Consider the following 10,382-nt stretch of genomic DNA (forward strand, 5'->3'; position numbering starts at 1 on the left):
TCTGCTGACTTGTGCCAGTAGTAGTTAAGTAACGGACTATAGGTCGGGAGAAAGAGGGCAGTGTGTTCAGTGAGATAAAGGCTATTACCTAATTTGGGGGAGACGGAGATTATGGATTGCTACTCGACGATTTTCAGGGTGACGAACGGCAGTAGATTGACGTCTAATACAGGAAATTTACAAGGAACTTTACAAGCATAAAAGGACTCTGCTTGGTTTGTTAGTGAGTCTATTTTGATTTTGGATCTGAATTTAATATTTGGCAGAGGAATCTTAATGACACTGCAAACGGATAGTGTGCGGAATACTTATACAGGGTGATTTTTTCCCACCGTGTGCAAACGCTAGGGATTGATCAATGAGAGGATACGGAACAAAAGAGGTATAACGAACTTACGGTTTCCATGCTAAAGACCATTTGTTCAGTCATACATTGTTACAGAGACGGCGGTCCAAGACGCGCTGTACGATGCAGCCTCAGTTACAGTACGCATCGCCCTCTCCTGCTATAATCATTGACAATGTTGTGTCCGATTCACTTCACCTTGTAGCGGATGTGATACAGAGTTGTACACAGTGGTTCCGTACTCGAATCGGGGCTTGCCGACAGTGTGTTTACTTACGGAAAGGCAAATGACAACGGGCGGCGGGCAGCAAGGTTGTGCCAGGAGACCTATCCCCGCCGACAAGAACCACAGCGTTCAATGTTTAGAACAGTGTTTCGCTGTGTGTCAGACAGGGACGTTTCAGGAAGCAGGAAATATTGAAGGATGTACCCGAAACGTTCGAACACCAGACTGTGTGATTAACACTGTGGAAGGCGACTACCGCGTCAGTACCAGGCAGTTGGCCAGCCAGTGCAGGCTAAGGCAGACGACTACGTGGAACATTCTCCATGACAATTATTGCTACCCTTATCACTTACAGCGTGTGCAGGGCTTACTAGCGACAGACTTTCCTCGTCGGGACCAGTTTTGTCACTGGTTTCTTCCCCAGGCAACCACGACTCTGCGATTTGTGTCGTCCATCGTATTCAGAGGTGAGGTCACCCTTACGCGGAGTGGTATCTTCAACTTTCATGACAGTCATCTGTGGGATAGTAAGCAGAGCCCCCATGCAACGGTCACAGCGAATCATCACAATCGGTGCAGCTCGAATGTGTGGGTCGGGATAAATGTTGACCGTATTTTGCGACCAGTTTTCCTTCCACATCGCCGGAACTGTCGGCATTTCTTACTGGCGACTTTGCTTCCCCTGCAGGAGAAGTGCCATTGATGATTAGAATGGTTATGTGTCTGCTACATGATGGTGCTCCAGCCCACTTCGCCGTTAACGTCCGGAAGCATCTCAATCGCATCTTCTCGGTCGATGGATCGCACGAGGGGCCTCCTCGTTCACCAGATCTCATCCAGTACGATTTCTGGTTATGGGGCCGTCTCAAAAGAGCCCATTCCAGATGTGGAGACACTGGAGTAGCGTATCATGCTGCCTTTGACGCTGTTCGGATACAGCCTGGCCGATGTGAATGTGTGAGACAGAACATGCTACGGCGGGTACACGCATTCGGTGAGGCACGTGGAAACCATTTTCAACACATACTGTGACTGTGGCTCCATAGTACAGTGCGTATTAGACCGCAGTCTCTATAACAATGTATGATTGAATAAATGGTCTCTAGCATGTAAACCACGCATTTCCGGACATAAGTTCACTAGACGTTTTTGTTCCGTATCCTCTCATCGATCGACCCCTAGAGTTTGTCCACGGTGGAAAAAATATGAGTGGAAAGGCATAAGGAAAAGTTTTGTGAATGGGAGTTGTGATGCTGGGAGGAAGGAGAGAGAGGCCCAGAAATGACCTCGTAGGAGACCAATACTGGAGATTGCGAGGCGCTCTTCATACCTATAGGAATAGAGTAACTTCATTAGTGAGTGAAGATACAAGATTGCGGTAAAATAATTACTTGAAAATAGCAAGTCTGCAAGAACTGTTGAGATATGCATATAACTGTTTGTGTGTGTGTGAAGGGAAGAATGAGAAAGAAGGAACAAAAGGGCTGGAAACTGCCAGATAACATACACAAAGAACATTCAGACTCCTGAAGGACGTGGCCCGATGGCAGTCTTGGTTTGTTGTCGATTTTTGTTGCAGGCTTGTTTCAGACGCAGAATTCAGCAATTCAGTAAGTTTTTAGCTCCACAGGTTTAGGGGCTTTACATTATTCTTCCTAAGTTTCCTGACTTTAACTTCCTAGAACGTGTAAGTAGTGTCCGTGTTAGACCTTGGCGGTAGCGATACAAAGAACTTCCTGTCTGCTTGCAGCGCGACCCCGGGGGCCCGCTGGTGCAGGACGGGGCCGTCATCGGCATCGCCTCGTGGAACCTCAACCCGTGCACCACCTACCCGTACCCCTCTATATTCTGCCAGGTCTCTAACTTCCTCGATTTCATCTACGGTCTCATGTCATCCTGAAGGTAATGATAAGAGCCGGGTCCGTGTATGCTTCAGTTATCTTTGGAAGTAATCTGCAATTCACGATGATTCAGTCTTTGGAGATATCTCTTCTGCAAACTAAACACTTGATTTTTACTGTCTATCCCAAGGACTGTGACAGCTGGCCAGTGAAGATAAAGGTAATACAATATACGTGTTCCTGTTTACCTAAGAGTGACGACTGAAATTTGTATCTACAGAAATTCCAGCTCTTTAATCAGCTTGAAACGGAAATACTTTGTTGTGAAAACGAGTGTAAGCGTTATTTTGCATTAAAATGATGATACTGGCAATTTGGCAACAGTTTTCAACATACCCAGAGTTTGTATGTCAGCCTCACTTCAGGTGTGCGTGAGAATGTGGACACACACTTAAGATGTGTAGCAGTTCGATATATAGCTCTACTCGGACTTTTTGTCTTTATTTTACATGAAGTATCATTCGTCTTTCTCGCCCTGTGCAGTGATTTTTATTCGTAGACAAGCCATTTGAGTGTTTTGATAGAGCGAGATGACGAAGACGTATCAAACACAGCTGGTTGTATTCAAATCCCTCACTGGCTGATCTGAATTATCTCCCTTATGGTTTCCCCATGTTATCGCTGTTGTAATCGAAAACAACACGAACCATCACTGTGAATAAAGACCCTGGGTGTACAGAATGGCTATGTCAATACCGTATGTTTCGTGTACCGCTTGACATTGGTTATTTTCATTACGTTTATTGGTGCAAACGAAATAAATACCTTACCCAGGACACGCTGCAGTGTGAATACTATTTCACGTGTGTTTTTATAACAATGGACCGTTCGTTACTGGATATGGTTTCCCATTCAAAATGATAATGAATTGGTTATCACTGAAATCCATCAAATTGTATATTGGAAGTTTATGGCTAAACAAATATAGAAGAATTTGTGAAAACTATTAAAGATTAACAGATCTTGTTACTCAGGCGGAGAAGATTTTGAGGCCATAACCTTTTTTTTTTTACTTTTTTGTTGCGTTCTTAAGACAAGAAGCAGAAGTTATTAAAGTCCACCTGGTTATACGAAATTTATTACGGTTTCCTTTTTTTGTGTCGTGTTCTTCGCGCTTTAGTTCAGTTTACTGTAGCGCCACTTTTGCTTTTCTTGTCCTGGGGATATTCAGTAGCTAGTGCAGGAAGTATTATGACGTTTTCGGTATTGCGACTTTGTTGCTGATTTACGCGTAGATCAGTCACGATGAGTTAATAAAGTTCTGTTCATTGATGCAAACACATTTAACTTGGGACGTAATTTAATTTTTGTGATTGTAATCCTACAAAAATATGAGTCAGAGTTTGGTCTGACGGATGAAGATGTGCTCCTAACTGATATAATTTTGTTTGTCGCTGTGGCATCACAATCCGACACACCCTTAGTCATGCTGATAATATACTTTCCAGGAAGCGGTTGTTATCACAGACAAGCAGCACACCATCCATCAAGAAAGTAGGTCAGGCTGACCACTTTCACGGATATACGTCGTTAATGCAGGGAATTCCGAAGTACCTTCACAAAAGACGACAAAGTAAATATTCCAGAATTCGAATCGAGAACAGCTGCCAACATGAGTAACGTAGAAGTCAATATCCTCGGAGTAGTGAAGTAACTTAAATCACTTAATAAAAGCAAGTCTTCTGGTCCAGACTGTATACCAATTAGGTTCCTTTCCGAGCATGCTGATGTATTAGCTCCATGCTTAACAATCATATGCAACCGTTCGCTCGCCGAAAGATCCATACCCAAAGACTAGAAAGTTTCACACGTCACACCAACATTCAAGTAAGGTAGTAGGAGTAATCCACTAAATTGCAGGCCCATATCATTAATGTCGATATGCAGCAGGATTTTGGAACATATATTGTGTTCGAACATTATGAATTACCTAGAAGAAAACGGTCTATTGACACACAGTCAACATGGGTTTAGGAAACATCTGTCCAGAAACACAACTAGCTCTTCATTCACATGAAGTGTTCAGTGTTATTGACAAGGGATTTCAGATCGATTCCGTGTTTCTGAATTTCCGGAAGGCTTCTGACACTGTACATCACAAGTGGCTCGTAGTGAAATTGCGTGCTTATGGAATACTGTCTCAGTTATGTGACTGGATTTATCATTTCCTGTAATAGACGTCACAGTTCGTAGTAAATGATGGAAAGTCATCGAGCGAAAAAGAAGTGATTTCTGGCATTCCCCAAGGTAGTGTTATATGCCCTTTGCTGTTCCTTATCTATATAAACGATTTGGAAGACAATCAGAGCAGCCGTCTTCGGCTGTTTGCAGATAACGCTGTCGTTTATCGTATAATAAAGTCATCATAAGATCAAAACAAATCGCAAAACGATTTAGAAAAAACATCTGAATGGTGTGAAAAGTGGTAGTTCACCCTAAATAACGAAAATTGAGAGGTCATCCACATGAGTTCTAAAAGGAACTCGTTAAACTTCGGCTACACGATATGTCAGTCTAATCTAAAAGCCGTAAATTCAACTAATACCTAGGTATTACAATTACGAACAACTTAAATTGGAGGGAACACATAGAAAATGTTTTGGGAAGGCTAACCAAAGACTGGCAGCTCACTTAGTAAATGTAACGGACCTACTAAGGAGACTGCCTACACTACGCTTGTCCGTCCTCTTTTAGAATACTGCTTCACGGTGTGGGATCCTTACCAGATAGGAATGACGGAATACATCGAAAAAGTTCAAAGAAAGGCAGCACGTTTTGTATTATATGGGAGAGAGTGTCAAGGAAATGATGCAAGATTTGGGCTGGAAGTCATTAAAAGAAAGGCGTTTTTCGTTGCGACGGAATCTTCTCACGAAATTCCAGTCACCAACTTTCTCCTCCGAATGCGAAAATATTTTGTTGACACAGACCTACATATGGAGGAACGATCACCACGATAAAATAAGGGAAATCAGAGCTCGTACGGAAAGATATAGGTGTTCATTCTTTCCGCGCGCTATACGAGATTGGAATAATAGAGAATTGTGAAGGTGGTTTGATGAATCCTCTGACAGGCACTTAAATGTGATTTGCAGAGTATCCATGTAGATGTAGAATAAAATCGTCCATTTTCGAATATTGTCGTTGAAGCGTCTGCTCATGGACAATGTGAATGTGCATTTCCATTCAGGCTCACAAAGATGTTCGAATCCTACTAAAGTTCCTATTCTTCTGGGCTAGTTATGAGTAGGGTGAGCGAGATGTCAGTATATGACCGACACCAGCGCTTAACCAGAATAGTATGAGCGAGAATGTAAGGGTTGTTTATAATTAAACGTTTTCTGCTTGAGAGGGCCTCCATGTAGAATGAGTAGTCGTAGGACATATAAATTTTGTGGAAACATTTGTTAGGACACGCGGTAGAGATGTAACAAATCAACCATTGAAAGAAACACATTTCAATTACCACGTGAGACTGTAAAAGTTGTTAATTGTTTACCATGTTTACGTTCCAGATTACAAACAGTGCTTAATGTTATGACCATCTACATTCACGACAGCCTCGAACAGCAGTGGGAATGCCACTTCACAAATGTTCGCAGCATTTTTCGAACAGTGGACCATGGGATGTTCAGCTGTCGTGAAACAGTTTATGCATTGCTTGAAGATAGCACATTGCGTCCAGCACTCTCAGCAGTGACCACAATAACTTTTCCAGCTACTTGTGGCGCAATGGGCCTCCTCTCCCAGGAGCAGTTCCCAAATGGCCAGTTAATTTGAACTGCCGAATCATGTTCTTCATCACTGGTGCACAAAGAGAATCTCTGCATCTTGCTTTAATGCGTCATACCCGCGAAGAACAGCAATATTATCGCTGTGGTTCTGATAAAAAAGCTTTACGACTAAATCCCTACCCACCTGCCACTGTAATTCACTCCGATGTTTGTGTTTCAGCCCTGCGTCGCCGTAACAGTACTAGCGCCTATCGACAAGTCATGACGCTAACACTAATAAGAATACAAATCCTGTAGCGCACAGCCTGAACATCATTCTTATAAAGTTGGGCACCTACACGATAAATAGTTTTCCGTTTACACTGGCTCAAGTAGCGTAAGTTTAATTATAACCACGTTGTACTTCCCTTGACGTCGCGAATACGCAAAGGATCTACACGGTTTGTAATCCAAGAAGATTTTCTTGCATCGACTCGCTGAGGAAGAAATTGGGGCTTACAGAAAGGAAAAAATGATTTCTCGTTTGTAGCGAGCAACAACACGAAATATCGTCAGACTAAGAGATGCATCATAAACATACTGGCGCAGATCTAGGCAGCTTTACACAAGACAGGTATTGTTCGTGAACTAAATATTGAACTGAAACCGAGTACAACCCGTCATTGGAACAGAAAGTTGCTCGAAAATGAGATACATATTGAAGGGAAATTACGTGAAATGGTATGCTACAGAACAACGTTCAAACTGAAGTAGACAGATAAAGTACGAAACGAAGAGATGCAAATACGAAGCAAAATCTATGAATGTTCCATACAAGAATGACATCTCAACAAATATTCTACTGTTTATTGGAAGCAGTTTTAGGCGGGAAAATTGTGGTGACAGACAAAGATTGGATTTAGAAAATGTTTCTTGGAGTAATGTAGGCCAAAAAATGAAGCAGAACGTTTTAGCGCCTTGTAGCGTCACAACTTCAGCGGATTCCTGAGCCGCGTTTGGCAGTTCTCCGCTTCGCGCTTGGCGGGATCAAAGTCACATTTTATTAAACATAAGCATCCAACTACAAATCCCTGATGACTTATTGCACAGTACGGTAAACATCGTAAACATACAGGTGAATTTGTGATTGACGTTACATTCCTCGAAAAGAGTCGCCGGCGGTGGTTTCGACTGACCTCTACATACAACGCTTATGAGTCCTACACAGCTCATAACTAAATATAGGTAGGTATATCGTGGCGAAACAAATATTTTAGAGACACTTTAAATGGCAACAACACTGTAGCATAACTATCTTTCTGGATGTAGTTCTGTGACTCACATTCAAAACAAGTAGTTCGTTCATACGCAAATGAGTACACTGTAAATTTCTGCTGTTGAAGACAAGAGAGAGATGATTATAAAAATGAACACTATTGTTACACATACTTGTGGACGAATACAGGAAACTTCTTGGCATAGATATGTGAGTTCAATTTTCGTTATAAAACTTACAATAAATGTTCTTAATTATATCATAGAAACACACCGAAAATACAGTTTCTTATTGGACATTTGTAAGGTTTGAAGAACTGGACCGTGGTAAAAAAAAAACAATGTCTAGAGTAATATGACATAAATTCAAGAGAAACTACACAAATCGTGTGTGTAGTTGCCGTGTTTGCATCAAAATGGAGACTTGCCGACGTAAATCTTTCGTTATACCGCATATCTACAAATCTACGAATCAAGTAATTTCTTCCTTCTGTGTTTGTCGTTGCAACAGTAACATTAAACTGTGATTATTTATGTGCTACATTTTCCTCTTCCACACCGTGTCGTTGCCTCTTTGCTCCCACTATTTTCAACATAGATAATTATGCTACTGCCCAGCAATGCGCTGTCATTTTGTGTGGTGTTGTGGACATGGGTTTGCACGCTTTCCATTCGACTGACATCCAGCTGTGATTGGGAAAACAATACCTAAAATCGACTAGATGTGTAGCTAAACCGCATCTGAAGATGGGACTGGCTGTTGCGAAGTCGAGAGTGTAAAAACAAAAGTCAATTATCCTAGCAGCCAGAGGCTGTTTTATTTATAATTGGTAACAGTAGACATGAAGCCCAAGCCTACTACAGTAGTACAACTTTATACGCCAACTAGCTCTGCAGATGAAGAAACTGATGAAATGTATGACGAGATAAAAGAAATTATTCAGGTAGTGAAGGGAGACGAAAATTTAATAGTCATGGGTGACTGGATTCGAGAGTAGGAAAAGGGAGAGGAGGAAACATAGTAGGTGAATACAGATTGGGGGTAACAAATGAAAGAGGAAGCCGTCTGGCAGAATTTTGCACAGAGCATAACTTAATCATAGCCAACACTTGGTTCAAGAATCATAAAAGAAGGTTGTATACATGGAAGAATCCTAGAGATACTAGAAGGTATCATATACATTATATAATGGTAAGACAGATTTAGGAACCATGTTTTAAATTGTAAGACATTTCTAGGGGCAGTTGTGGACTCTGACCACAATCTATTGGTTATGAACTGTAGATTAAAACTGAAGAAACTGCAAAAAGATGGGATTTTAAGGAGATGGGACCTGGATAAACTGAATAAACCAGAGGATGTAAAGAGTTTCAGGGAGAGCATAAGGGAACAATTGACAGAAATGGGGGAAAGAAATACAGCAGAAGAAGAATGGGTAGCTCTGAGGGATGAAGTAGTGAAGGCAGCAGAGGATCAAGTAGGTAAAAAGACGAGTGCTAGTAGAAATTCTTGGGTAACAGAAGAAATATTGAAATTAATTGATGAAAGGAGAAAATATAAAAATGCAGTAAATGAAGCAGGCAAAAAGGAATACAAACGTCTCAAAAACGAGATCGACAGGAAGTGCAAGATGGCTAAGCAGAGATGGCTAGAGGACAAATGTAAGGATGTAGAGGCTTATCTCACTAGGGGTAAGATAGATACTGCCTACAGGAAAATTAAAGAGACCTTTAGAGATAAGAGAACCACTTGTATGAATATCAAGAGATCAGATGGAAACCCAGCTCTAAGAAAAGAAGGGAAAGCAGAAAGGTGGAAGGAGTATATAGAGGGTCTACACAAGGGCGATGTACTATGGAAATGGAAGAGGATGTAGATGAAGATGAAATGGGAGGTAAGATACTGCGTGAAGAGTTTGACAGAGCACTGATAGACAAACAAGGCCCCCGGAGTAGACAACATTCCATTAGAACTACTGACGGTCTTGGGACAACCAGTCCTGACAAAACTCTACCAGCTGGTGAGCAAGATGTATGAGACAGGCGAAATACCCTCAGACTTCAAGAAGAATATAATAATTCCAATCCCAAAGAAAGCAGGTGTTGACACATGTGAAAATTACCGAACTATCAGTTTAATAAGTCACAGCTGCAAAATACTAACACGAATTCTTTACAGACGAATGGAAAAACTGGTAGAAGCGGACCTTGCGGAAGATCAGTTTGAATTCCGCAGGAATGTTGGAACACGGGAGGCAATACTGACCCTACGATTTATCTTAGAAGCAAGATTAAGGAAGGGCAAACCTACGTTAAGCATTTGTAAACTTAGAGAAAGCTTTTGACAATGTTGACTGGAATACTCTCTTTCAAATTCTGAAGGTGTGCAGGGGTAAAATACAGGGAGGGAAAGGCTATTTACAATTTGTACAGAAACCAGATGGCACTTAAAAGAGTCGAGGAACATGAAAGGGAAGCAGTGGTTGGGAAGGGAGTGAGACAGGGTTGTAGCCTCTCCCCGATGTTATTCAATCTGTATGTTGAGCAAGCAGTAAAGGAAACAAAAGAAAAATTTGGAGTAGGTATTAAAATTCACGGAGAAGAAATAAAAACTTTGAGGTTCGCCGATGACATTGTAATTCTGTCAGAGACAACAAAGGACTTGGAAGAGCAGTTGAACGGATTGGACAGTGTCTTAAAAGGAGGATATAAGATGAACATCAACAACAGCAAAACGAGGATAATGGAATGTAGTCCAATTAAATCGGGTGATGCTGAGAGAATTATATTAGGAAATGAGACACTTAAAGTAGTAAAGGAGTTTTGCTATTTAGGGAGCAAAATAACTGATAATGGTCGAAGAAGAGATGATATAAAATGTAGACTGGCAACGGCAAGGAAAGCGTTTCTGAAGAAAAGAA

General features: G+C 41.5%; 1 protein-coding gene across 5 annotated transcripts in view; it reads left to right on the top strand.

Moving 5' to 3' along the window:
* Positions 1 to 2,665, top strand: part of LOC126326927 (trypsin-1-like) — a 195,427-nt gene extending 192,762 nt beyond the window's left edge. For 3 of the 5 annotated variants that reach the window (XM_049995811.1, XM_049995810.1, XM_049995814.1), the window contains 2 exons: positions 2,323 to 2,474; positions 2,604 to 2,665. In XM_049995811.1, the coding sequence (XP_049851768.1) occupies positions 2,323 to 2,472 (150 nt within the window). In that variant the 3' untranslated portion in view covers positions 2,473 to 2,474; positions 2,604 to 2,665. Of the gene's footprint in view, positions 1 to 2,322 lie in introns of all 5 variants that reach the window. The other 2 variants (XM_049995812.1, XM_049995813.1) reach the window with 1 other exon arrangement.
* The last annotated feature ends 7,717 nt before the right edge of the window (positions 2,666 to 10,382 follow it).

Source organism: Schistocerca gregaria, chromosome 2 (genome assembly GCF_023897955.1).
Source record: "Schistocerca gregaria isolate iqSchGreg1 chromosome 2, iqSchGreg1.2, whole genome shotgun sequence".
NCBI classification, from domain to species: Eukaryota; Metazoa; Arthropoda; class Insecta; order Orthoptera; family Acrididae; genus Schistocerca; species Schistocerca gregaria.